The 27,140-nt window shown below is 48.5% G+C and overlaps 1 protein-coding gene across 5 annotated transcripts in view; it reads left to right on the top strand.

Moving 5' to 3' along the window:
- Nucleotides 1-27,140, top strand: part of FANCA (FA complementation group A) — a 50,838-nt gene that overhangs the window by 1,262 nt on the left and 22,436 nt on the right. For 4 of the 5 annotated variants that reach the window (XM_060000189.2, XM_060000188.2, XM_060000191.1 and 1 more), the window contains exons 3-19: nt 208-301; nt 6,208-6,350; nt 6,441-6,536; nt 7,817-7,890; nt 10,806-10,918; nt 12,213-12,295; nt 12,610-12,643; nt 13,085-13,151; nt 14,496-14,608; nt 15,365-15,441; nt 15,708-15,849; nt 16,160-16,293; nt 17,545-17,655; nt 18,405-18,500; nt 18,594-18,653; nt 19,436-19,524; nt 20,139-20,339. In XM_060000189.2, coding sequence (XP_059856172.1) covers nt 208-301; nt 6,208-6,350; nt 6,441-6,536; nt 7,817-7,890; nt 10,806-10,918; nt 12,213-12,295; nt 12,610-12,643; nt 13,085-13,151; nt 14,496-14,608; nt 15,365-15,441; nt 15,708-15,849; nt 16,160-16,293; nt 17,545-17,655; nt 18,405-18,500; nt 18,594-18,653; nt 19,436-19,524; nt 20,139-20,339 — 1,727 coding nt within the window. The remainder of the gene's footprint in view (nt 1-207; nt 302-6,207; nt 6,351-6,440; nt 6,537-7,816; nt 7,891-10,805; nt 10,919-12,212; nt 12,296-12,609; nt 12,644-13,084; nt 13,152-14,495; nt 14,609-15,364; nt 15,442-15,707; nt 15,850-16,159; nt 16,294-17,544; nt 17,656-18,404; nt 18,501-18,593; nt 18,654-19,435; nt 19,525-20,138; nt 20,340-27,140) is intronic. The other variant, XM_060000190.2, reaches the window with a different exon arrangement.

The raw sequence follows: 27,140 nt of genomic DNA, 5'->3' as shown, positions 1-27,140 counted from the left end.
ACCGGGAGCATGTATCTATTTGGAGGTAAAACAGTCCGGAGAGGAATCTGGTAGTTCTCAAAGGCTTCAGTAAGTTTCACCTTTTAAAATGCTTCTTTCCCTCGGAATATTTGGGAATAGCGCAGTAGGCAAGCACTGTGGACGCTCTGGGTGTTTTCAGGACATGGCTTGAATTTTAAAATGGAGTGCTTGGTGTTTGGTTTCTAGGTAGAAGGTCCTCCCGGGAAACAGCTGTGTCTCAGCCGGTTGATTGACTATGATGGTCCTGGGGCCCACATTGACCTTTCCAGTTCATTGATAGGTAAGTTAGAGCTTCATTTTCTCAACAGATTGAGTTACGGAAGAGCTTTATGTAAAGTGACTTTTTAAAAACAGTTTTATTGCAGTATAGTTGCTTTACAACGTTGTGTTAGTTTTTGCTGTACGTAAAGTGACTTTGATTTGCTTACAACAAGCAGATGTGTAGATTCCCCCAGGTCATGGTTTTCTGCTTATATGTGTGGTCACCAGCCACAAGCTTTTGTGACTTGCTGGAGGTTTGTTATGGGGCTCTTGTTTAAAAACAGTGACTCAGCATCGGACTCAGAAGCAGTAGGAACCAAAGTTACCCTTGGAAAAACGGGACAGAAACATGCCCCTCGTTTCTGGAAGTGGTGAGAACAGGCTCTGCTGGGTGGGGAAGTGCAGCAGGCAGCCAGAGATACAGGCTGATACCTGGGGAGACTGTGGTTTGGGTTCATACCACTGCTAGAAAGCGGATATTGCAGGAAAGCGAGTCCCACGAATGTTTCGGTTTCCTGATGCATATAAACTTCATGTTTACACAATAAATACTGTAGTCTGCTAAGTGTACAACAGCATTGTCTAAAAAAATGTACATACCTTAATTAAAAAATGCTCTGTTATTAAGATTCGAAAAACTGCTTTATTGGGGCTTCCCTGGTGGCGCAGTGGTTGGGAATCCGCCTGCCAATGCAGGGGACATGGGTTCGAGCCCTGGTCCGGGAAGATCCCACATGCCGTGGAGCATCTAGGCCCGTGCGCCATGACTGCTGAGCCTGCGCTCTAGAGCCCGTGCTCCGCAACGGGAGAGGACACCACAATGAGAGGCCCGTGCACCGCAATGAAGAGTAACCCCTGCTTTCTGCAACTAGAGGAAGCCTGCGCACAGCGGCAAAGACCCAATGCAGCCAAAAATAAATAAATAAAATAAAAAACAAAAAACCTTAAAAAAAAACCTACTTTATGGCTAAAAATGCTAACCATCATCTAAGCCTTCAGAGATTCGTAATCTTTTTGCTGGTGGAGGGTCTTCCCTCAGTGTTGATGGCTGCTGACTGACCAGAGTGGAGGTTGCTGAAGGCTGGGGGGCTGTGGCCTTTTCTTAAAACATTACAGCAATGAAGTCTGCTGTATCTTCCTTTCACAAATCCTCTCTCTGTAGCCTGCAATGCCGGCTGATAGCATTTTACCCACAGTAGAACTTTCAAAACTGGAGTCAGTCTTTTCAAACCCTGCTGCTGCTTTATCAATTAAGTTTATGTAATAGTCTAAATCCTTTGTTGTCATTTCAACAGTCTTCCTGGCATCTTCATAAGGAGTATGTTCAATCTCAAGAAACCACATCCTTTGCTCAGACACGAGACGCAGCTCCTCATCCTTCAAACTTTATCATGAGGTTGCAGCAATTCAGTCACTTCTTCAGGCTCTACTTTTTTTTTCAATTTTTGTAATTTTTTAAATTGAAGTATAGTTGACTTAACAATGCTTCAGGTGTGTAATAAAGTGATTCAGTTATACACATATAGATAGCGCGCGCTCTCTCTCCCTCTCTCTCGATACACTTTTTCAGAGTCTTTTCCATTATAGGGTATTACAAGACATCCAGTATAGTTCCCTGTGCTATACAGTAGGTCCTGTTGTTTATCTGTGTTTTTTTGTTTTTGTTTAAGATTTTTTGATGTGGACCATTTTTTTAAATTAAATTTATTTTTATGTATTTATTTTTGGCTGCATTGGGTCTTCGTTGCAGCACGTGGGCTTTCTCTAGTTGCGGTGAGCCGGGGCTACTCTTTGTTGCGGTGTGCGGGCTTTTCATTGCGGTGGCTTCTCTTGTTGCAGAACATGGGCTCTAGGCGCATGGGCTTCAGTAGTTGTGGCACGCAGGCTCAGTAGTTGTGGCTCACAGGCTCTAGAGTGCAGGCTCAGTAGTTGTGGTGCACGGGCTTAGTTGCTCCGTGGCATGTGGGATCTTCCTGGACCAGGGCTCGAACCCATGTCCCCTGCATTGGCAGGTGGATTCTTAACCATTGTGCCACCAGGGAAGTCCCTGACGTGGATGATTTTTAAAGTCTTTCTTGAGTTTGTTACAGTATTTTTTCTGTATTATGTTTTGGTTTTTTGGCCCCAAGGCATGTGGAATCTTATCTCCCCAACCAGTGATTGAACCCTCATCCCCTGCATTGGAAGGCAAAATCTTAACCACCGGCCTGCCAGAGAAGTCCTTGTTTATCTGTTTTATATATAGTAGTGTGTGTATTTTAATCCCAAACTCCTAATTTATCCCACCCTGCCCCCCTTTCCCCTTTGGTAACCGTAAGTTTTCTATGTCTGTGAGTCCGTTTTTATTTTGTAAATGGTTCATTTGTATCATTTTTTTAGATTCCACACGTAAGTGATATCATACCACATTTGTCTGACTTACTTCACTTACTTTGATAATCTTTAGGTGCATCCATGTTGCTGCAAATGGCATTATTTCATTCTTTTTTATGACTGAGTCATATTCCATTGAGTGTATGTACCACATCTTCTTTACCCATTCACCTGTTGATGGGCACTTACATTGCTTAGGTTATTGTAAATGGTGTTCAGGCTCCACTTTTAATTCTAGTTCTCTTACTATGTCCTCTACATCTGTAGTTACTTCCTTCACTGAATTTTTGAACCCCTCAAAGTCATCCATGATGGCTGGAATCAACTTCTTCCAAATTCCTGTTAATGTCAACATTTTGATTTTGATATATCCTTCCCATGAATCACAAATGTTCTTAAGTTCTTAATGGCATCTAGAATGGTGAATCCTTTCCAGAAGGCCATCAATTCACTTTGCCCAGATTCACCAGAGCAGTTCCCGTCTATGGTAGCTATAGCCTTACGAAGTGTATTATTTAAATGATAAGAGTAGAAAGTTGAAATTCTTCCTTGATCCATGGGCTGCAGGATGGGTGTTATGTCAGCAGCTATGAAAACAGCATGAATCTCATTGCCCATCTCCAACAGAGCTCTCGGGTGACCAGGTGCATTGTCAACGAGCAGTTGAAAGGACTCTTCTTTTTCTGAGAAGTAGGTCTCAACGGTGGGCTTAAAATAGTCACTAAACCATGTTGTCAACAGATGTACTGTCATACCGGTTTGTTTTTCCATTTTTTTAGAGCACAGGCACAGTTGATTTACCATAATTCTTAAGCGCCCAAGGATTTTCAGATGGTAAATGAGAATTGGCTTCAACTTAGTCTCCAGCTGCATTAGCCCCTAACAGGAGAGTCAGCCTCTTCCTTGCAGCCGGCACTGACTTCTCCTCTCTGGCTATGAAAGTCCTGGACGGCGTCTTCTTCCAGTAGAAGGCTGTTTCCTCTCCATTGAAAATCTGTGATTCAGTGTAGTCCCCTTCGTGGATGATCTGAGCTAGAGCTTCTGGAGGACTTGCTGCAGCTTCTCCATCAGCACCTGCTGCTTCACCTGGCACTTCCGTGCTGTGGAGATGGCTTCTGTCCTTCAACCTCATGAACCAACTCCTCCTGGCTTCAGACTTTGCTTCTGTGGCTTCCTCCCCTCTCGCATCCCTCATAGAATTGAAGAGAGTTAGGGCCTGGCCCTGGATCAGGCTTTGGCTGAAGGGAATGTTCTGGCTGGTGTGATCTTCTGTCCAGACCACTCAGACTTTTTCCATATCAGCAATAAGCCTGTTTGGCTTCCTTATCATTCACGTGTTCACTGAAGTAGCACTTTTAATTTCCTTAAGAACTTCTCCTTTGGCTTCGCAGCTTAGCTAACTGTTTGGTGCAAGGGGCTTTAGGTCTGTCTCAGCTTTCGACATGCCTTCCTCGCTAAGTCATTTCTAGCTTTTGAGTTAAAGTGAGAGATGTGCAACTCTTCGTTTCACTGGAACACTTAGAGGCCACTGTAGGGTTATTAATTGGCCTAATTTCAGTATTGTGTCTCAGGGAAGAGGGAGGCCCGAGAGACGGAGCGAGACATGGGAGCGGCCGAGAGGTGGAGCAGTCAGCGCACACAGGATGTTTGTGGGTTAAGTTCACCATCATCTGTGCGTGCAGTTAGTGATGCCCCAAAACAGTTACAGTGGTAACATCGGAGATCACACATCACAGATAACATGACAAATGTGATAATAATGAAAAAACTTGAGATATTGTGAGAATTACCAAAATGTGACACAGAAACACCAAGTGAGCAAGTGCTGTTGGAAAAATGGTGCTGATAGACTTGCTGGGTGCTTACAGACCTTCAGTTTGTAAAAAGAGGCAATCTCTACAAAGTGCGATAAATCGAGGTCTGCTTGTCTGTTTCTAGGTCCCCCACCCCACTTTGAGAATACGAGACAGGGAGAGTTCTGTGGGAATAACAAAAATAAGTTATTTTCTGGTCTTCCACATTTTTATTATGTAATGACTGTCATTTCAGAAAGATGCAGTCGGCCCTCTGTATCCATGGGTCCCACATCTGTGGATTAAACCAACCTTGGATGGAAATACTCAGGGGGGAAAAGAATTCCACAAAGTTCCAAAAAGCAAAACTTGAATTTGCTGTGTGCCAGCAACTATTTCCACAGCATTTACATTGCTTTAGGTATTATAAGTAATCTAGAGATGATTTAAAGTGTCCTTGAGGATGTGTGTGGGTTATACACAAACAGTACGCCACCTTGTGTAAGGAACTTGAGCACCTGCGGATTTTGGTGTCCACGGGCGGCCCTGGAAGCAGTCCCCCTGGAATACTGAGGGACGACTGTACTAACTAATTCACTCATTTGTTTTCAATTGCTACTCTGAGAACCCTACACCCCAGGCTTACGTCGGCAGCTGATCCCCGAAGGCCACAGTGCTGCTTCTCTCTGCCGGAATTGTACGTGGATTTCACAGACTGTGCACGGTGCAGGGAGCCAGCTCGTCCACACACTCTCTTGTGTGGGCTTTTGGATCAGAGCATAAGAACTTAGATAAGAAGCTCTTCACCTTGACCACAGAAATATAAGTAGACTTGCAACTCGTGAATTTTTCAGTTTCTCCTGCTGAAGGTGGTGGCTACCATACGTATTGGTATTTGTATAAAAATAAAAGCCTTGTAAATAAAAACAGGGATAAACTTTCCCATGGGTACAAATTGGAAATGAATGGCTAGAAATGAGCATTTTCTACATTTCTGCCGTGAGTTATTTCTTGACCACAGTGGTGGATAGTATCTAGTACTGTCACTTGGAACCTTTACAACAGTTGCACGTGTTTTCACTTCTGTAGTGGTCTGTGTTTCAAAGCCTTGAAGGTAATGGGCATATGATACAGTTTCCTGGTTTCTTTAAATTAGTTTTGGAAGTCAAATAAGCAGGAAACAGTTTTCTGGTGGCATCATCTATTTCCAGGCTGCGCAGCATTTCTCTTTATTGAGTGCAGACCAGGGGCTGGTCCTCGGGGCAGGTGGCTGCCTGTGGGCCCAGCTCCCACCTGGCAGCCCAGGGACTGGCACATCTGTGGCATGCGATGCCCGCCATGTGTGTGGCTGGCATCAGGAAGCCAGACCCGTGTCCAGTCAAACATCATCGTACGGTTGTGGGAGTGGTAACTATAAAAAACTGAAATTTGTTAAAAGTTCTCAATTTATTGTGCTCCTTTGGAAAGAGTTGCTAAAGTTCTTGGTCAGAATGTATCTGCCAAGCTCCCTTGTTTTTGTCATACAAAACGCACAGATGTGTGTCTGCAACCATGGGCTTCAGGTGCTGCCCTGATTCTCGTGAGCTTCTTCAATCAGACTGAAGTTGTCTTACTTTCATACCTCATGTTTCCCCCCAGATCTCTTCTCCCCTTCAAAAGGCAGTTTTCTGTGGTGCTAGAGCTTCGGAGAAGGCATTTAACCAACCTACTTCAGTTGTACATTTTGTTGTGCGTGTCTGTGTTTTGTCTCATCTTTAAGGCTCTGCTTTGTGCGACCAAGCCGCGCAGCTGGGTGTTCCAGCGGCCGTCCTGTGCAGCCAGGTGGTGGCCTCTGGCCTCGTGCGGGTCTGTGAGGCAGATGCGGTGCCCCCTCCCAAGGTGCTGCTGACACCGGACCAGAGGGTAAGACACAGCACGAGTTGCTGTTCAGCTGTTTGGGAAAGTTGGACATTCAATACTGTTTCTTAGAAAAGATTTCACCTCTCTTTTCAGAAGAAACTGTCTTCCTTGTTTGAGATCGCGCAGAATTTATCAGCACAAAGCATGTTCTCCCGTCTTTCCTTCTGTCAGGAATTATGGAAAGTACAGGTAAAGTTGAGATTGTAACTCTGACTCCAGGGTTTTCAAGCAGTGTTCTGTGGACTTTGGTGGAGCCAGTAAAATCCCCGGGTTTTGTTAGGAATTCCAGCAAGCATTGTATGAATTACAGAGACTAGGGTGCCTCTGTGGATGGGAAAGAAGGACCATCAGTCACCATGTTTGTCAGTATTCACCCATCATTAGTAATATTTATTAGAATAGACTATGCACAGAAACATCATGCTTTGCTTTCTTAGGTATATTATGATGAACGATTTCCCAGGGTAGCATAGTAAACTAGAAAAATGTGATTTAAAGTGATTTAAAATCCTTCTTTTTTTTTTGGCCATGCTATGTGTCTTTGGGGATCTTACTTCCCCTATCAGGGATTGAACCCGGGCCCCCTGCATTGGGAGCAAGTGGAGTCTTAACTGCTGAACTGCCAGGGAATTCCCTCATCTGTTCTGTTTTGAAACATTTTGAATTCAGTAGGCCTATAGATTTTTTTTAAATTTTAATTTTATGTTGGAGTGTAGTTGATGTACTGCTTTTTGAACACTTCAAGCTATTGCTTAGTTACTAAATGAGATCAGTTAAGTATATAGGAGAAGGAAAGAAGAAAACCAAGATGATGGTGCATTCATGGTTTTTTTCCCCCCTTTTATCCAGCATACAGTGTAGAGCTCAGTTGACTATCAGGCATTGGTATGGCCCCTGCGCCCGTTGGTAACTAGCTAAATGGCCCTGGTGTTTGCAGGTAGCAGAGAAGAGTGGGCGGCCATGGCTGATTGGGTGGTTAGGAAGGGCTTCCTGGAAGGAAGTTGCGTGGGGTGTGAGGCATGAGTTCCTGGGTGAAGAGGAGGGCACTGTGGGTGTCGGGGCCGAGTCCGACGGGGGCTCCTTGTTCGAGGGAGTGGCCACATCAGTGCTATAGCCTGGAGGGCCTCCCTGGGAGGACAGACGAGAGTCTGAACTTTGTCCTGAAAGCTGGGAGGAGCCACAGAAAGGGTTCTAAAGAAGAGGAGAGATTGGCCTGGCCAGTTACATTTTGGAATCTTGTGTTGGCCATAGTGGAGAAAGGCCTGGAGGTGGACTAAGCTAGAGGCTGGGCAGAGAGCAAGCCTGAGCCTGAACCTGGTTGCGGTGGCGGGGGGCGGGATGAAGGTGGGGATGTGAGTGTTGAGAGGCTTGGTTTTCAGGAGAGCACGTGCTGAAGCACACAGGCTGAACGTCTTGTAGGAAAGTGTGTGCGTGAAGGACTGACTCATAGTTCCTGTCATTTTCTGCAGAATTCTTTGCTGCTTGAAGCTGTGTGGCGCCTTCATGTTCAAAACATTGTAAGCCTCCAAGAGCTGCTGGAAAGGTATACCAGTGATTATTTACCATTAAAGTAAATCGAACATTTAAGTTAAAAATTAAAATTTTATGTAACATGAAATTTAATTAATATTACATGATTTATTTTTTTCTAATCTAGTATGATTTATTTATATGTAAAACCAAAAATCACCTAGAGAAGCAGTTGCTTTATTATTTAAAGAGAACGTTTGTTATAACTGAAGTCTTCATCATGCACAGACTTGGTAATGTTTTCTTTGTATAAGATGTACAGTGCGATAAGATATTTTTAAAAGCTAAAAAAGAGACATTCAGGTAAATATGGCTGATAGAATGTGTGCAACTCTTACCTCCTGAAATCCCACCAACAGTCAGAAAGGGGGTTTTATAAAAGGAATAACCCCATAAGGTTGGGAGAGTCTAGGGGAGGAGAAGCAGGAGGCGGAGGGACGGGTGGTGAACGACTTAGCAAGTGAGCAGGCGGTGCGATGGCGCCGGGTGCCTCTGGGTGAGGGGGTGAAGGGGAGGGGGGCTCAGGATGAGCTGACTGAGAACACACATGAGGAGCATATGGAGCTGGAGGTGGATTGTCTTCTCTGCTCTAGGCAGCCAGGCAGTCAGTCCTCCCCTGGTCGACAGAAGGCTGGAGGTTTACGTGTTTATTCTCTGGTCAGGGAAAACAGACAATGTCTAGTTTGGGGGACTGTCAAGCACAGTTGAAAATGTTATATTGAAACCGGTGGCAGCATGACACGTGGGTCACATCCAGAAGTCGTGGAAGATTGATCAGTTTGACTACGTGAAAACCGTATCTCCCAGCATACATGCCTGATGTCAGGGCTCCAGATATATGAAGCAAAACCTGACAATTGGAGGGAGAGATGGACTTTCAACTGTGGTCATTGGAGCCTTCAGTCCCCCACTTTCAGTAAGGGGTGGATCACCTGCTCAGACCAGCAACGACCGGAGACGAGAGAGAGCAGCATTCGCAGCTGGCGCCCGCGGAGCGCCCCACCCGGTGGTGCCCAGCGCCAGGGGAGGCCACCCGCTTCAGGCCATAAGCCAGGCTGGAGTAAGTTTACAAGGGTTGAAACCATACACGGCGTGTTCTCAAGTCACAAAAGAACTGCATAGAATCAACAAGAAGTTTTGGGAAATCCATAATATTGGGAATTAAGCAATAGACTTTTTTTTTGTTTTTAATAAATTTCTTTCTTTATTTTCATCTTCGGCTGCATTGGGTCTTCGTTGCTGCGTGAGGCCTTTCTTTAGTTGCGGTGGGCGGGGCTACTCTTCGTTGCTGTGTGCAGGCTTCTCACTGTGGTGGCTTTTCGTTGCAGAGCATGGGCTCTGGGTGTGCGGGCTGCAGTAGTTATGGCACTTGGGCTCAGTAGTTGTGGCCTGTGGGCTCTAGAGCGCAGGCTCAGTCGTAGTGGCTCATGGGCTTAGTTGCTCCGCGGCATGTGGGATCTTCCCGGACCGGAGCTCGAACCCGTGTGCCGTGCATCGGCAGGCGGACTCTCAACCACTGCGCCACCATGGAAGCCCCACACATCCTGTTTTTATTTTAATTAATTAGTTAATTATTTTTGCCCATGCCGTGAGGCATGCAGGATCTTAGTTCCCCGACCAGGGATCAAACCTGTGCTCCCTGCAGTAGAAGTGTGGAGTCCTAACCACTGGGATGCCGGGGAATTCCCCACACATCCGGTTTTTAGAGCTTACTACAAGACTGTAATTATCAAGAAAGTGCAGTCCTGGCATAAGGATTGACATATAGATAAACAGTAGGATTGAGGATCCAGATGTAAACTCACACATTTATGGTCAGTTCATTTTTGACAACGGTGCTAAGACCATTTAATGGGGAAAAACGGTCTTTTCAACAATGGTGCTGGAACCACTGGACATCTACATGCAAAAGAGTGGTGTTGGACTCTGCTTCACGCTACAGATGGCAACTAACTCAGTGCATCAGAGACCTAAACCTGAGGGCTAAAACCGTAAACCTCCTAGAAGAAGATCTGAGGGTAGATCTACCCGACCTTGGGTCAGGCAGGGGCTTCTTGGATATGACACCGAAAACTCATGCAACAAAAGAAAAAATAGGTCATTTAGCCTTCATCAAGTTTTAAAGCTTTAGTGTGTCGGCCCTATCGGAACAATGAAAAGACAATGCATAGACACTGCTTGCAAATCACATATCTGATAAGAACCTAGTATCTAGAATAAAAGAATTCTTAAACTTCAACAAGAAGAAAAATAATCCAATTCAAAAATGGACAAAGGATTTCAGTAGACATTTCTCTAAAGAAGATTTACGAATAGCCAAGCACGTGAAAAGATGCTCATCACCCTTATTCTCCAGGGAAATACAAATGTGACAGGTGAGGGCTCCCCCACCCCTCTCTGCGCCCAGACAAGGACTGTCCTGCAGGGCTGCTGCGCTGCTGACGTCTAGAGCCCATTATCGCTACTCTCGCTATTTATTATTACTGAAATTTCTTTTTTCTCCCAAGAATAGTAAGCTACTCCAAATAAATAAACTATTTGAAAAGAGTGATTTTTTTTTTTTTTTTTTTGCGGTACGCGGGCCTCTCACCACCGTGGCCTCTCCCGTTGTAGAGCGCAGGCTCAGCGGCCATGGCTCAGGGGCCCAGCCGCTCCGCGGCATGTGGGATCTTCCCGGACCGGGGCACGAACCCGCGTCCCCCGCATCGGCAGGCGGACTCTCAACCCCTGCGCCACCAGGGAAGCCCAAAAGGGATGAATGATTTTTAACATCAGTGGCAGCCATTCCTGATGCCCCTTGTACATCTGCTGGCCCTGTTGTGGCTTGGGACGGGAAGGCTGAGGTAGTCGCTAGCTCGCTGTCAGTGGAGTGAGTGTGAAAGAAAGTGGAATAATGGGGTCAGGTGAACTGTGTGCTTGTGCCCCCAGCCATGCCGACTCTCAGGCCGTGGTGGCCTGGCTCTCCAGGGACCTGCGCCTGCTGTGTGAGCAGACAGAGGCGCCCTGTCAGCACGCCGACGTCGCCAGGGCTATGCTTGCTGGTAAGTTCACGGCAGAGGTGGGTTCCTGGGTACAATTGCTTTAGACCAGTGGGAACGCTTTCTGCTCTGACGATCTGTGGGAAGCAGAGCGGCCGACACACTCCAACAGGAAGGCATTGCAGTCCATACCTGTCGTTGTGGGTTTGCATTGAACTTGAGTTGTGGAAATGTCAGCTTGTTGACCCGATGGGTTGGGCCGGAGCTGGTGTGTTAAGGATGTGCACCTTGTGACCTGCTAGCAGAGGCAGGTGGCTCCCCCGGCATCCCAGCTCCCACTTTGGGGAAGCGAGAGTCCAGGGCTGATTTGACTGAAGACGCAGTTCCTAGACAATGCGCAAAGGACGTAGGGTCACAGATTGGTTATTTACATATCCCAGGGAGCTGGGGATGGGCCGTCCTCCGTCCAGGTCACAGGCGAGCAGGAGAGAGCACAGCAGAAGGCACCAGTGCTTGTATGGTGGCCACTGGCTTTCCACGGCTCAATTCTAGGCAGTAGTTTTACAAGGTGCCCGGGAGAAGCAAAGTGGGAGCTTGGGCAGGAATCCTTATTTGAATGTGGGGACTGTGGGTGAGCAGGGCTGCCCTGCTGTGGACGCCTGGGCAGCGCCACACCCTGTTCTTCTGTCACCTTCCCTTTCTCTCCGAGTCAGTAGGCCCGCCGTCACACATACCGAAGGAATGCAGTCCACAAGTAAACGGAAACCTAGATGGGAGGGGTTCCCTACAGTTAGTTGGCTTGTGGACTGTTTTCCTTTGCAAAAGGTGCATTCCTTCTTCCTAAAACTTTCCTGGTGATGTGAATTATTTCCAATTCCTGAATCCTGTAATCTGGTCCCAGATTAAGTTTAAATTGAAATTTGACAAAATCTTTTTAATTTCAGTCCCATTGGTCGTAATCTTTTCAGAAGTTATGAGTCCATTTCCTGCCTCATTTCCCACAGTGTAATGCTTCCGAGCCCTAGAACCGTCCTTGTATGGTTGGTGTAGGAGATTGGCTGAGAGGAAGGCCACGTAAAACCCTTAGTAGATACTTCTTTGTTTTCAGTGAGAAAATCCTTCCTATAAACTTGATGGATTGTGTTTCCTTTTCGCATAGAGTGTGGCTCGGGGAAGAGGCTGTCCTTGGCTGGGTTCGGTGGTGTGGTCGGTGGGCTCCCTGGGGCCAGGAGCCAGTGTCCCCTCAGCTCCATGCAGGTCCTCACTCTGCCGGCCCCTCTGAAGCTGGTGGTCTGTGTGATTCACAGCTGTTCAGAGACCACAGTGTATGTAAATGCTTTGGTTTTGTGGGTTTCAGATTTTGTGCAAATGCTTGTTTCGAGGGGATTCCAGAAGAACGCGGATGTGAGAGGAACCGTGGACCCGGAGTGGATGTCCCAGGTAGGAGGACACCGGGCCTCGTGGGGCAGCGGCTGCAGCGCGAGGGGCCCACGCTGTAGTTGTCAGCTCTATACGGGGAAGCGCGCTTGGCTGTCACCGCAGGGCGCTCCCTGAGTGCAGATGTGCACGGGCCTGGACGGCGGTCTCTCCCCCATAGCTCTTGAGGGTAAAGCCCTCCCCACGACCCAGATCCTGGGCCGTGCCTGAGGGGGAGTCTGGAGATGAGCTCTTTGTAAAGTCGAGTCTTGCTTTACTTTGGGGTGATGGCTTGCTGGCTTGTGCCCCTGTGTAACTGCAGCGTTCTGTCCCCGCAGGTGGCCGTCGCTGTTCTCGAGAGGATGCTGGCTTGTGAGTGGCTCCGTGGCCGGGTGGCAGATGGCCTCCCTTGCTGCTTAGGGCTTCCTGTGGCTCGCCGCCTTGCAGCTCAGTGCTGCTCCGGGGAGGCCTCTCTCGCGGCTGTGATTGGGTCTAAGCTCACGAGCTGGCGTGTTTCTCTCCTGCCGTCAGTTTTGGTGGCTTCACACTCGATCTCCAGAGCAGCAGAGGTGGCCAGTTGAATGGTTCATTAGGGAAGCATTTTCTTGCCTACATATTGTGCTTGATTTTCAAGGCTTAAGTCTGGTATCACTGAGACACTTGGGATCTTGCAGGGCTTGTGCGTCGGGGGGTTCGGGGGCCTAGGAGGCCTGTGATGGCAAGGTGTCCGTTACCTGACTTGCCCAGAAGCAGTTGGTCGGGGCTGTTGATGATGGATGGTGATGCTGTGCTGATGTCTCTTTTCTGCCTCAGCCGCGCTCGAAGCTTTGGCGGCCGGGATACAGGAGGGGTCCGCAGCACACAAGGCAGTGAGCTGCTGGTAAGTTCTGGGGGTGGGCCTGCCGGCTGAGTGGTCCCAGGAATGCTGGTCGCCCCCGAAGGCCCAGTGATCCTTTGCCATTGTGGTGACATCAGGAGCTGGAAAGCACTAGAAGTCCTCTGAAGATGAGGCCCTTCCTGTGGGAACCATGCCACCTCCGGGTCTGAGGGGAGGGGGTCTGAGGGGTCCCAGCCAGGGAGACCTTGCCCGTCATGCCTGCCCCCACAGGACCATCCGCTTGCTCTCCTTGGTTCTGTGGAGGCGCATCCAGGCACTTGGGGACGGAACGTTGGGGTGTCGGGTTTGCTTCAGAGTAACATGGGGTGAGGCCACCTGGACCTTGGCTCTGTCCTGGGAACCCAGGAGATTTCCCAGCATTTCCAGGCTTTGTCACTCTTTCCATTTTTCCGTTATTTTGCTCCTGATTGCCTCTTCTCCACGATTACTTTGATCGTCCTCAAACCTGCTGGGTGAGTACTTCACTCATCAGCATATAAAACACTGCATTTTCACGATGTGCCGAGTCCGTGCTCAGACTTGTCCTGAGAGTCAGATCACGACTTTTCACGATTTTTACTTAGTTGCCAGCACTTAGAGTCAGACGTCCCCTCCCAGTCTGGGTGGCCATCCTGCCTGGAGCCTCCGCACTGCACGTGTGACATGGGCAGTTCACGTGGCTGCTAGGGCCCCGGATTCTCTCCCCTGAGGGGTCGGGTGGGGCTGATCATGACAGCCCCCTGTCGCCCCGGTCTCCCTTTGTCCCTCCTGACCTGTCAGTGACATCCTGCTCCCTCTCCTTTTCTTGCTTCTCCTGTCGGGAGAAGGACGTCCTTGGCTCCGGGTGGGGTTGAGAGCCTCCACGTGCCGGGGCAGGATCAGGTGCTCAGTGGGAACCATGGCCCTGCCACCTCTGGTTCCCATTTCACAGATGGGGAGACTGAGGCTTTGCGACTGTGCTGGGCCTGGGTCCAGCCACGGGCTGTCGTCACCGTGGCCTCCGTCACCTCCTGCGAGGCCCAGCCTCCTGTGGCCTCACTCTGGCCTTCTAGCTTCTCCATGTGGCAGCAGCTCCATTGCCTTTGATTCTGTTCTGTTGAAGCGACGCTCCCCTGGATTCCATTTCCGTCTGCGGCACGGCAGCCTGGCTGGGGAGGCGTGGGCAGGGCCAGCCTGTGAGCCTGTGAGCCTGAGCTGGGGGTCTGGAGTCGGGGGCCTGCAGGTCCCTGGCTGCTTTGCCAGCGAGCCGCTCCTTGTGCGTGAGGTGTCGCTGTCAGGTGCTGACACTGCTGAGTGGCGGAAACCTGCAGGGGTCTCCTCCCCTGAGATCCTCTGCTGCTTCTGCAGGTTCGGTGTGTTCAGTGGACACATGTATGGAAGTATAATTTCAACCGAGTCTCCAAAGAGGTTCTTCTGTCACACTCTGACCCAGATCCTCACCCACAAGCCTGTGCTGAAAGGTGGGTCCTGGTGCCCTGGGTGCCTCCCTTGACAGAAGCTCGGGCCACGGATGTTAATGCTGGGAGGACAGTCCGTTTGTCATTAAATATCTTCTCATTTGAAAGCAACACTTTCCCGTAAAGAAAATTTAGAATTAAAGAAGCGTCATCCATTATTGCCAAAGTAGAATATCTTTAATATGAAGCCCTTCCTGTCTTTCTAGATAGGTTTTTAAAACAGTGCTCGTACTGTGAATTCCAAGGTTCTGTTTCTGCGGCTCACGTCAGCATTTTCTGTGGGTGCATGGCTTTCTGAAGGGTGTCCGACACCCGAGTCATCTTCTGCCTGACGCACTGTCCCGTGAGGGCTGGGCGGTCCGCGAGGCTCCTCATGGTGCCTTCTCTGTGGTGCTGTGTCCAGGGGCGCACGGAAGCCCCCGGCACAGGCTGCTGCCCTCCCGGAGGGCCTGGCCGGGCTGATGAGTGCTTTCCAACTGTGTCCTTTCAACACGTCCTCACTGACTGCTTATTCTTAGTGAAAGTTTAAAAGCAGCAAAATTAAAGTGTAACTGATGGGTTGGAGGATGTTTATAGCAGATATGATCAAGGATTACCAAAGACAGACAGTTCATGACATAAAAAAATGGCTGGAAAATGGGGAAATGGTGAAGTTCACATACATTTGGAAAAGTGCAAATTAAAACAAGGTGCTTTATTGATACTGAACTTTTTGATGATTACTGATGTGACATTATGTGTATTTCCTCCTGAATGAAGTTTCCGACGCTGTTCAGATGCAGAGAGAGTGGAGCTTTGCAAGGACCCCGCCTCTGCTCAGTGGCCTGTACCGTAGGGTAAGTGCACAGGGTGGGGTCCAAGACCTGCTGCACGGGCTCTCTGGGTCCCAGGAGATGCCACAGCCACGGCCGTCCATGGCTGGACCGCCGTCCGGGTGCAGAGACCGAACTTTTCACTTGGGCAAAGCACCTTGTCCCCAGATGAGAACTCCCTGCAGCCACTGCTGGCTGTGGGGGTCAGGAGGGCAGGCCTCTCGAGTCCAGGCTGGGTCCGATGCGGAGTGGGAGGGAGTGGGGGTCCAGCTTTGACACTTCGGTTTCAGCTCTTCGTGGTCCTGAGCCCAGAGGAGCTGGTGGGCCACTTGCAAGAGGCTCTGGAGACACAGGAGGTGAACTGGCAGCACGTGCTGTCCTGCGTGTCCACACTGGTGATCTGCTTGCCAGACGCACAGCAGCTCGTTGATGGTGCGCGGGGATGGGAGCCCCGTTGTGTTCCGTGCGTGCGTGTGCGTGTGGTCCGTGGACCGGCGTTGGGGCGAGCCTGCGGGCGGAATCGCTGTGTCTGGCTCAGTGAGGATGGAAGCCCTTCCCGCCTACCCAGCCAGTGCCCTCTGGACCGCCCTCTGCTGTCGGCCTGCCCGTGTACCCGCTGCTCGGCTGCGTGTGGGCCGCCACCCAGGGCCTGGGGGTCGGTGTTGGGTGAGGGGACTGTCCTGCCTGCCCCCGCACCCCCGCCCCAGTCCCCGTCCACAGCCGTGCCACTGTTCTCACCTAGGTTGGGTGTCGCGTTTGCTGACTCATGCGTTCGAGAGCTGTGACCTGGACAGCATGGTCTTGGCGTTCCTGGTTGCACGGCAGGCTGCGCTGGAGGGCCCAGCTGCCTTCCCGTCCTATGCCGCCTGGTTCCAGGTGAGCCGCCTGCGCTCCCGCTGGGGTCGGCTCTGCCGAGGCTGCTCAGATTCCCATCTGCCTCATTGAGCCTCCTGCCGTCTCTCACGAGAAAATGAGTGAAATCCAGCAGGAAAGGGTGACAGCGAACACAGCTGCCTTTTCTGCACAGTGTGCTGCGCTGTGATTGGCTTCACGTCTGTCGGGGAGCGCCCTCCTCTCTTCCCTGTTTCCCTCCACCTGCGCGTGTTGCCCCTCTTCCCAGGCTGCTGAACCTGGCCGGGCCTGGGGGGCATCGTTGGGATCAGCTTTGACGGCTGGGCGTGTGTGGATTTGGGCTTACGAGCCCTGTTCTCTGCAGAAGCTTTGGGTGGTGTAGCTGTGGCCTCTTTGGAGAGCCCGCCTCTCTCTGCATCCACCGGGCTCTGTGCCTGGTGTGCCGTAGAGATGGTGGGCGTGGCTCTTTCTTTCACGGAATGAAGCTCCCTCCTGGCCCCGTGCTTCCCCCAGCTCCACACAGCGGGCCAGGGGCTCCTGCTGGACGCACGTGGACTCAGTGACTGCGTCCACAGTCCTGGCACTGAGGGACTTACCAGAGTCCACTCGGTGCTCCGAGCATAGGTCCAGTGGTGTCGGCCTTGTGTGCTCGTTCTGATGACTTTGTGCCTGTCGTCTGACAGCACAATTGTTAAGAAGAACCACAGGGTGTGCTTTGGAGGAGGAGCTTCCGTGGGCCTCGTGCTGTTGCAGGTGGGCCTCTTGTGGCTGGCATGAGGCGAGTGCTGGTCTCTGCAGGCTCATGGGGACATAATTCAGGGCCGACACCTCTTCAGAACCTCCCTGCCCTGGGCACCCCCAGGCACCCCTGGGTGCCCTGGGTTCTATAAGAGTCCACTGTCCTGCTGTGGCCTGGGCACTTTGCCCAAGGGCCCACCCCTGCAGGGATCTCATCCGCTCAGACGGGCTTGGAGCTGGAGTGGAATGAATTCACCTGTGAGGAAGGGACTCTCGCGGGGTGGTTAACAAATCCTGTCTCTAATGTTCATAGAAAGGCACCATATTTACCATTTTCTCCAGCAATATATTTTTAATTTTTAAAATAAATTTTCAGTCCATCTGTTTAACTAGGCCACAGCCATGCCGTCCTAAAGAAAAATGAACTGAAATGGCTCTGCTTCCCTTTTTCTGCTGTTTTGGAGGCCGGGATGTAGCCACGGCCACCACACGGCAAGTCCTCCCGTCGCCCCCACCTCATGCCCATTCTCTCCGCAGGCCACCTTCGGGAGCGCAAGGGGCTTCCACGGCTCCAGCAAGAAGGCGCTGGTCCTCCTCTTCAAGTTCCTGTCTGACCTCGTGCCCTTCGAGGCCCCCCGGTACCTGCAGGTGAGAGGCCGGCGGCACGTTCAGCTCAGGGAAGCCCCGCAAGTGACAGTCACAGAATGCAAACGCCATCCTGGGGTGTTGGTGCACTCCTGGGGAGGCATGTTTCTTACAGTAAATGCCCAGAAACCAGCCGCATGTGGTCCTAGGAGCTGGTGAGTGAGCAAAGGGGGCCTGGTGCCTGCATAGAAAGGGGGCCCCATAGCACGGACACCGAAGCCGGCGAGTGCCCTGGGTCCCGTGGTTGGTTTTTAAAAATGATATATTTTTATGTATCTGGAAGAATCTGCCCCCAGTGGCTGTGGACGTTCCTTCTGGGAGTGGAAGACTTCACGCTCCAGTTTACGTTCTTTATCACCATGTACATTAGTCTCATGATTAGAAAGCGCCTTGCAGTGAGCTTTCTTTTGTAATCAGATGACTATAACCAGCATCCACTTTGAGGGGTAGGGCACTTGGAAGATGAATCTCACCTTCTTTCTTTAATTAAGAAATGCGTATTTCATTTCAAAGAATACACGTGACGTAACTCATGCAGCCTGGAGTCTGGTCTCCCCGTGCATCTCAGTCCCTGCCGCCCCTCCTGGCCCCGTGCCGAGACCCTCACCCAGGACTCCGTCTGCCCCACCTCCAGCTGTGGCCCTGGGGTCTTTGGCTAATTCTTCAACTTTGTTGCCGTCAGTACGAGTGTCTCCCCCAGAAAGTCAGGACAGCTGACGGGCTGATGGACCTGCTCCGCCCTCTGCCCGCAGGTGCACATCCTCCACCCGCCACTGGTTCCCAGCAAGTACCGCAGCCTCCTCACCGACTACGTGGCGCTGGCCAGGACGCGCCTGGCCGACCTCAAGGCGAGTCCCAGCCTCCCCTGCTGCCTGCCCCTCCTCTGTCTCCACGGAGGCCAGTGCCTATCTGGGTCCTCACATGCGCCCGTGTCTTTGCAGGTTTCTGTAGAAAACATGGGGCTCTATGAGGATTTGTCTTCAGCTGGGGACGTCACGGAGGTAATGTCCCGGGCTTGTCGCTGAGCGTCTCTGCGTGTCCGAGCCTATTCTGTCTGGGCCCCGGTGCGTGTGCGGCAGCCGGGGTGAGCTGTGCTCCAGGGCTTGTCCGGTCGTATCCACACTCTTCAGAGCAGCAGCGAGGGTCACCTTTTACAGGGATGCTTCTTCCAGGAGGTCCCCCTTCCCGTGGTTTCACGGACAAAGTGGTCTGTAAAACAGTTGGGGAAGGGCGGTGTCATGTTCTTCTAGGAATTACGGAAAAAAGTGTGAACTATATTTATGTAGACCAGATGTCGGATGGCCATATGCGGTGTGTGTGCGCTTTCCTAAGACACTCTTACTTCAAAGTTGCGAGCCTCTGGCGAGCCCTTGCTGTTGGACTGTTAGGCGAATACTTTAAGTTTTCTATTTAAGATTTATCGCTGTTCACAAGTTGCCATTTCATAATTTTTTTAAATCTCAAAAATTAGGTCTTGGCACCTTCCCACCTGAAAATCTTGCATTGGGATCCTTGTCTCTCCCAGAAGGGCAGCAGGAAGCGGGGTGGAGTGCACAGACACATGGAACCTGGGGGTGGCTGTGGCTCCCCAGAGGTGCTGAGCTCTCTGGGGCCGGGCCAGCAGTTGACCCCTCCTTGTGGTTTTGCTGGTATCAGGGCATTTGTCTGCATGTCCGCTTGCTCTGTCATGCCTGTCGCCTGACCACAGAACCGTGGCCCCGCTCTGCTCCTGCCTTTTCTTTTAAATCTTCTGTTTTTTTCCGTCCTCCCCACTTGGAGCCAGCCCCGCTGCCAAGCGGCCCAGGATGTTGAGAAGGCCATCATGGTGTTTGAACACACGGGGAAGATTCCCGCCGCCGTCCTGGAGGCCAGGTGGGGTTACGCTGCCGGAAGGGCTGGTGGGCAGGTGCTGCTGAGCCCCTGCTGTGACATGAGCTCCCTTGCGGAAAGCCCAGGTGCCCCGCAGCACAGACTGTTCAGAGGGACCAGACAGGCCCTCCCTGTGGCCACGATGACTTTTCTTGTTCATGCTTCAACGGTGACCGTGTGAAGCCAGCACAGGGAGTTGAATAGCAAAATTTTGTTGAATTTGGTGTGACGCCAAAACACGTTGAATTCTGGTTGCTACCAGTACGGGGTAGCTGTGGGGTAGCTTTGTTAAGGCTTTGCCTCTGAGAAACGCTCACAGCTTCCAGCTCCCACGGTCGACCTCGTGGCCGCGGATGAACCCAGGTTCCAGGGCCGTGCATCTAGAATCCTCCAGACTCTCAGGGTGCAGGTCACCAGCACAGAGTTCCCTTTGTGTGAAATGTCCCAAAACAGTGGGAAAGAAAACTTGAAAACGTGATATAATGTCATAGCCTTGAAACGTGACACCACGTGGCCCACGCTCTGGCCTGCAGGGACGGCCCTGGACGGTCATTGCCCTCACTGAGGGTCCTCTGGTCGAGGTGGGGCACCCCTGAGCCTGGCCTTTTCTGTTGCAGCATATTCCGGAGGTCCTACTACCTGTCCCACTTTCTCCCCGCCCTGCTCACACCGCGAGTGGTCAGTACACGTCGCCGTGAACGTGGGGCTGGGTCGGCAGAGAGCGGGGTCCCTGTTGGCGTCTCACCCAAGTCCTGTCTTCCCTCTCAGCTCCCGAGGATCCCTGATTCCCGGGCCGCTCTCACAGAGTCCCTGAGGAGGTATGCATGGCAGCGCGGCTCGTCTGGGGGCTAACAGCGCAAGGAGCTGTGGCTCTTCTGCAGAGAAATGTGTTTCGTCACATGTATGCTTTACTTATAAAAAGTTGGCTCAAAATTAGTCGGTTAAAATGTTAAAAAGAAAATTTCTTTGATTCTGAATATCACAACTTAGCATTTTTCAATGAACTTTTAGGATGATTAGTCTGGGAATTAAAGAAAATAGTGTTTTTGCTACATAATCATTGGGAAAGGAGGAGAATTTAAGGAAAGAGGGAAAAGGGAGAGGTGAAAGCCTTCCACTGTGATGATTTGGGGAGAGTGGAGACCACGTGTAGCACGGGGGTCCCATCCCCCGGCTCACACTGAGGACCTCCAGGAGCAGAGAGGTGGTAGAAACAGAAAACGATCAACCCTGTTTCCCAGTGTCTTATGGGAAGTGATGGGTCCTGTGAGAAGATTGAAAAGATAAAGGGCCTAGAAAGTAAAAATAAGCTTTTTCATCTTATGATTAGGCCATTCTCTGGGATCCTTACTTCTGTTTATTTTTGGCATAAGATATTCCAAAAGTAAAGAGACCAGTAAAAAAACCACCCCTATGCCCCATTCGCATTAATATTTTTGCTATCTTTCCTTTTTTCCTTGAAATAGTCCAGATACATCTTACCCCAGGTCTCTGATCCCCTCCCCTTTTCCTCCAAGAAAATCATTATCCTGAAGTTGGTGCATAAATTTTTCCTCTATTTTTTATCCTTTGTTTTATATGTTTATAACTGTAAATCGTGTCCACACACAAACACACCACACAGCGTGCTCTTGTGTGTTTTCAAAGTGGATTTGATAGCAGTGTGTGTTGTTCCGTGACTTGCATTGTCACTCCCCCAGCTGGTCGTGTGCTCTGGTTTGTTTAATGCTGTGCGGAGTTCTGTTGTGTCTGCAGACTGCCACGTCGCACCCCCCCGGGTGCAGGCCACATGCCTACGGAATAAATAGATGCACTCACCACCCTGGAGTTGGACCCTTGGGTTACTTCACGTTCGTGTTCTGTTAGCGGTGCTTCAGTGAACACCCTTGGCTGTATCCCCATGAAAGCTTGACAATTTTGAGTGCAGTTTCATTGATTCTATAGGTTAACTTGAGGCGTTTGGCTTTATTATGGTACTGAGTTTTTCCTTCCAGGAACACAGTACATCTTTGTTTATTCAAGTCTTTTACTAGTGTTTTTTCTTTATAAAACTCTTGTAAATTGTTGTCAGCCTTGCTACTCGGTACCTAGCTTTTGTTGTGAACTGCATGTTCTTTTCTGGCTTCTTCATCAGCTGTTGCTGAGGTGTAGGTGCCCTTGTTTCCGTTAACTGTTGAACTTACTCCCAGCGGGTGGTGAGATTTTCTATGCAGTCACGCTGTCCACAAGATCAGGTTTGCCTCCTCCTGTCTGATTATTATGCCTCTCGGTGTTTGTCACTGTATTGGGTAGGATTTTAGTATAATGAGCAATCGTAGGAGTGAAAGCTGGCCTCGCGCCTTGTTCCTGGCTGAAACAGGACTGCTTCGAGAGTTTTACCATTTATATATATATATATATATGTATATATATCCTCCTTACCATATTAAAAGAGTTCCCTCTGTGAATTCGCTAAGGACTTTTAGCAGGAATTCATGCTTTTTTTTTTTTGGCAACCCTTAAGATGATTGTGCTGTTCTCCTGTCATCGGCTATGTGATAATTACATTGATAGGTTTTTCCACTGTCTTTGCGTTCCTGGAATACCCCCTAATTGGTAACAGTTTTTTGTTTTATGAACTGCTGAATTTGGTTTACTGATACTTTATTTAGAGTTCAGGCATCTGTGTCTCATTTTGTTACACTCACCTTGGCTGCTTTGCCATTAAGGTATTTGGTTCCTCATGGAACAAACCGGGTAGCCTTCCCTCTTTCCTGTCCCCTGAAATAGTTTGTCACACAGGGATCATGTGTCCCTTAAGGTTTGGTAAAATCTGGCTGCAAAATCATCTGTTCCTGGTGTCTTTTGTGGAGGCGAAACTTTTGGCTGCTGACTCAGTTTCTTGAATGGTTATTGGTTTAGTCAGGTTTTTTATTCTCGAGTTAGCTTTTATATATATTTCTAGAAAATTGTCCATTTCATCTAAGTTTGCAAATCTATTGATGTATCATTTTTCATGATATTCTATTGTGATTTAAAAAATTTGTCTACCTCATCTGTACTTTTCATCCCTTAAAGTTTTTTTCATGCTAGTGTTAATTTTGCCTTTTTTTATGACTCATTCATTACTTAAAGACTTGTCTGTTTTATTAATTTTATCACATAACCAGCTTTTAATATTGTGTCCTTCCTGCTGTTTTGGGTTTTTTTAATACATTTATTTATTATTTTTATCTTTGGCTGCATTGGGTCTTTGCTGCCGTGCATGGGCTTTTCTCTAGTTGTGGCGAGTTGGGGCTTCTCATTGAGGTGGCCTCTCCTGCTGCGGAGCACGGGCTCTAGGCACACGGGCTGCAGTAGTTGTGGCTCGCGGGCTCTAGACTTCAGGCTCAGTAGTTGTGGTGCATGGGTTTAGCTGCTCTGTGGCATGTGGGATCCTCCCAGACCAGGGCTCGAACCCATGTCCCCTGCATTGGAGGCGGATTCTTAACCACTGCGCCACCAGAGAAACCCCCTCCCTGCTGTTTTTTTTTTTTTTAAATAAATTTATTTATTTTTGGCTGCGTTGGGTCTTCGTTGCTGCACGTGGGTTTTTCTCTGGTTGTGGTGAGCCAGGGCTACTCTTCGTTGCGGTGCGCAGGCTTCTCATTGCGGTGGCTTCTCTTGTTGTGGAGCGTGGGCTCTAGGTGCGTGGGCTTCAGTAGTTGTGGCATACGGGCTCAGTAATTGTGGCTTGCGGGCTCTAGAGCGCAGGCTCAGCAGTTGTGGTGCATGGGTTTAGCTGCTCTGCGGCATGTGGGATCCTCCCGGACCAGGGCTCGAACCCATGTCCCCTGCATTGGCAGGCGGATTCTCAACTGCTGTGCCACCAGGGAAGCCCCTCCCTGCTGTTTTAAAAAAAATCTTCTATTTGTTTTTAGATTTTAACTTTATTATTTACCTTTTGTTTTCTTTGGGTTTACTATGTTGTTCCTTTTATAACTTCTTAAAGTGGTGGTTTAATTTATTGTTTTATAACTTGTGTTTTAAAACAGGCATATTTTAATAAATTTTACCTCCAGATATCACTTTAGCCACCTTCCAGAAGTTTCACTGTGTAGTTCTTGCACTGTCGGTCAGTTCTAAGTAAATACTCAACCATTGTGCTATGATTTTCTCATAATTTGTAAGTTAGTTTTAAGTAAATTTAAAAAAATTTTAAACATTTAGGTGTTTGCCCATGAGTTTTTATTGTTGAATTCCAATGTTAATTTCATGTTTCACAAAGAATATGATTCACTTTATATGGAGTTTTTTCTACTAGTCAAGACTTCCTTTCAGAATTTGCTTGGAATTTGCAGACATTCCGCGCATCCTTGAAAACAACACGTCCTTCAGTTTGGGACTGTAGGGTCTGTCTGTTAAATTTTGCTTATTCTCAAGTTTTCTGTATCCTGAATAGTTTTCTGTGTCTTTGGTTTATCAGTTTATTGTGGAGGTGGTTGTGATTTTGTCATTTTCTCCTTATAATTCTGTCAGATTTGTCTTGTTGCAAGAAAGTTTGTAATTGTTAAAATACAGGCTTCTCTTGCTGGGTGTTTTTCCCTTTGTTATTATGTAATGTCTCTGTTAGGCTTTTTACCTTAGTTTCTGTTTTGTCTGCTCTTAAAACCGGCTTTTTTTTTTTTTGGTATTTGTATGGTATGCCTTCTTAATTTTTTTTTTATTGGCTGCGTTGGATCTTTGTTGCTGCACGCAGGCTATCTGTAGTTGTGGGGAGCAGGGGCTACTCTTTGTTGCAGTGCGTGGGCTTCTTATTGCGGTGGCTTCTCTTGTTGAGGAGCATGGGCTCTAGGCGCGCGGGCTTCAGTAGTTTTGGTACATGGGCTCAGTAGTTGTGGCTCACGGGCTTAGTTGATCCACGGCATGTGGGATCACATGTCCTGTGCATTGGTAGGTGGATTCCCAACCACTGCGCCACCAGGGAAGTCCCTAATTTTTTGACCTATTTATTTCTAATCTTTAAAAACGAGTTTTGTCAGAGTTAAATATAGATATAGATTAAAGAGTCCTGGCAGCAACATGGATGGACCTGGAGATAATCATACTAAGCGAAGTAAGTCAGACAGAGAAAGACAAATACCATATGATATCACTTATGTGTGGAATCTAAACTATGACACAAATGAAACAGTGACAGACTCACAGACATAGAGAACAGACTTGTTGCTGGGGAGTGCAGGGGTGTGGACGGGGAGGAATGGAGTGGGAGTTTGGGATTAGCAGATGCAAACCATTATATATGGAATTGATAAACAACAAGGTCCCACTTATAGCACAGGGAACTATATTCAGTATCCTGTGATAAACCATATTGGAAAAGAATATGAAAAAGAATATATATATATGTATTACTGGGTCACTTTGCTGTACATCAGAAATTAACACACATTGTAATTCAGCTATACTTGAATAAATTTTTTTTTTAAAGTTAGATTAAAGAGTCAGATACTTCTATGGAGTTTATTAAGAGAAATAGCCAGGGGCTTCCCTGGTGGAGCAGTGGTTAAGAATCCACCTGCCAATGCAGGAGACATGGGTTCTAGCCCTGGTCTGGGACGATCCCACATGCCGCGGAGCAACTAAGCCCGTGCGCCACAACTACTGAGCCTGCGCTCTAGAGCCCACGAGCCACAACTACTGAGCCTGTGTGCCACAACTACTGAGCCTGAGCACCTAGAGCCCGTGCTCCCAACAAGAGAAGCCACTGCAATGAGAAGCCTGCTCACCACAACGAAGAGTAGCCCCCACTCGCCACAACTAGAGAAAGCCCGTGTGCAGCAACAAAGACCCAATGCAGCCAAAAATAAGATAAAATAAAAAAATTTATTTTTTAAAAAAAGAGAGAGAGAAATAGCCACTCCCCACCCATCCCTGCCACTTCACTTTCTTTCTGGAAGCAAGCATTTTCAACTCAACTGATTTTTCGATATTTCGCCCCGAATCTCCATATAACATTATTATTTTGGTATTAATTTTTCTGTTTTAGTTTTCTTTCCTTTACCAATACACATAGCTGCCCTTCCTGTGTTGGTTTTGAAAAATTGCTTTTTAGGGCTTCCCTGGTAGCGCAGTGGTTGAGAGTCTGCCTGCCGATGCAGGGGACACGGGTTCGTGCCCTGGTCCGGGAGGATCCCACATGCCGCGGAGCGGCTGGGCCCATGAGCCTGGCTGCATCCAGGGCCTGTGCTCCGCGGCAGGAGGGGCCACAACGGTGAGAGGCCTGCATACCGCAAAAAAAAAAAAAAACAACCACAAAAACCCTTGTTTTTTAAGGCTATCTAAACAGTATTCAGAGTTGATCATTAGGAATCGTTACTTTCTGTTTTCTCTGGAGTTTATAATTATCTTTGTTTTATCTTAGTTTTCCTTGTACATATCATGATTCACTGGAAACTCTACCAGTTGTCTAAATGTTCTCTTGTTCAGAATCAAGTATCCCAACGGTTGTATCTTTGGGAAATCTCTTCTAGAGCCTTCTGACCTGCTTCACTCTGACCCACTAGCTTGTTATGCCTCTAAGACCGCTGTCACCCTTGTATCTTCCTTCAGCGTCACCTGGAGACTGACGTCCTTTGCTCTGGCTTGTGCTGGCTTCTCCTTTCTATGCCCGAGATCATCCTCTTTCTTGGTTTACTCCTTTGTCTTGGTGGAAAACACCCTATTGAAGCTTCTTACAAAAGGATGGGTGTGAGGTAGATTTTTCGACACCTTATTTAGCCCTCACATTTGATAGGTAGTTTGGGTATAGAAATCTAAGTTGGAAATTATTTTCCCTCAAATTGTTAAGAGTCACTCCATTGACTTCTAGCTTCCATTGTTGCGACTGAGATGTTAGAAACTTACAGTTTCTGACTCTTTGCATGGGAATCTGTGTTTTTCTTTCTGGAGGCCTGTAGTGCCTTTTCTTTGTTCCCTGTGTTCTGAAATTTTATAGCAGTGTATTTCATTGTGGGTCTAATTTTATTTCTGGGCTGGGCACATGGTGGGCTTTTTACTCTGGAAATTCATATCCTTCAGTACTAAGGGATTTTCTTGGATACTTAAAACCTTTTTTTTATGAAAAATTTGAGACAGAAAAGCAGAATAGAATCTATCACCCAGATTTGTTATCAATAAATGGGCAATCTTGTTTCATCTATAGCCTTCAAACTCACTTACCCACCCAGCATTCTGGATTATTTTGAAGCAAATCCCAGACGCTGATTATTTCTACTTGGTTTATTTCTCTGCAGATGTGTCCTCTTTATGTCCTTTTTCTTCTTAGATCTGCTATGTTTTAGATATTAGATCTCCTGTATTGTCTTCTGATTTTTTTCTCTTTTGTCCTATTTTGCGTATCTGTTTTGTTTTGTTTTTCCTCTCCTTTCTGAGAGATTTCTTCAAGTTTATCTGCAAGTTCTTTTACTGAGTGTTTCATTTCTGTCATCAGATATTCCTTTGTACAGCAGTCCATTCTTCTTTTAAAATTTTAATTTAATTAATTTGTCTATTTAGGCTGTGTTGGGTCTTCGTTGTTGCACGCAGGCTTTCTCTGCTGGCGAGCAGGGGCTACTCTTCGTTGTGGTGTGCGGGCTTCTCACTGTGGTGGCTTCTCTTGT

Source organism: Delphinus delphis, chromosome 20 (assembly GCF_949987515.2).
Source record: "Delphinus delphis chromosome 20, mDelDel1.2, whole genome shotgun sequence".
Taxonomy (NCBI): Eukaryota; Metazoa; Chordata; class Mammalia; order Artiodactyla; family Delphinidae; genus Delphinus; species Delphinus delphis.
Note: the sequence above shows the minus strand (reverse complement) of the source record. Positions and strands in the feature narration are given on the sequence as shown.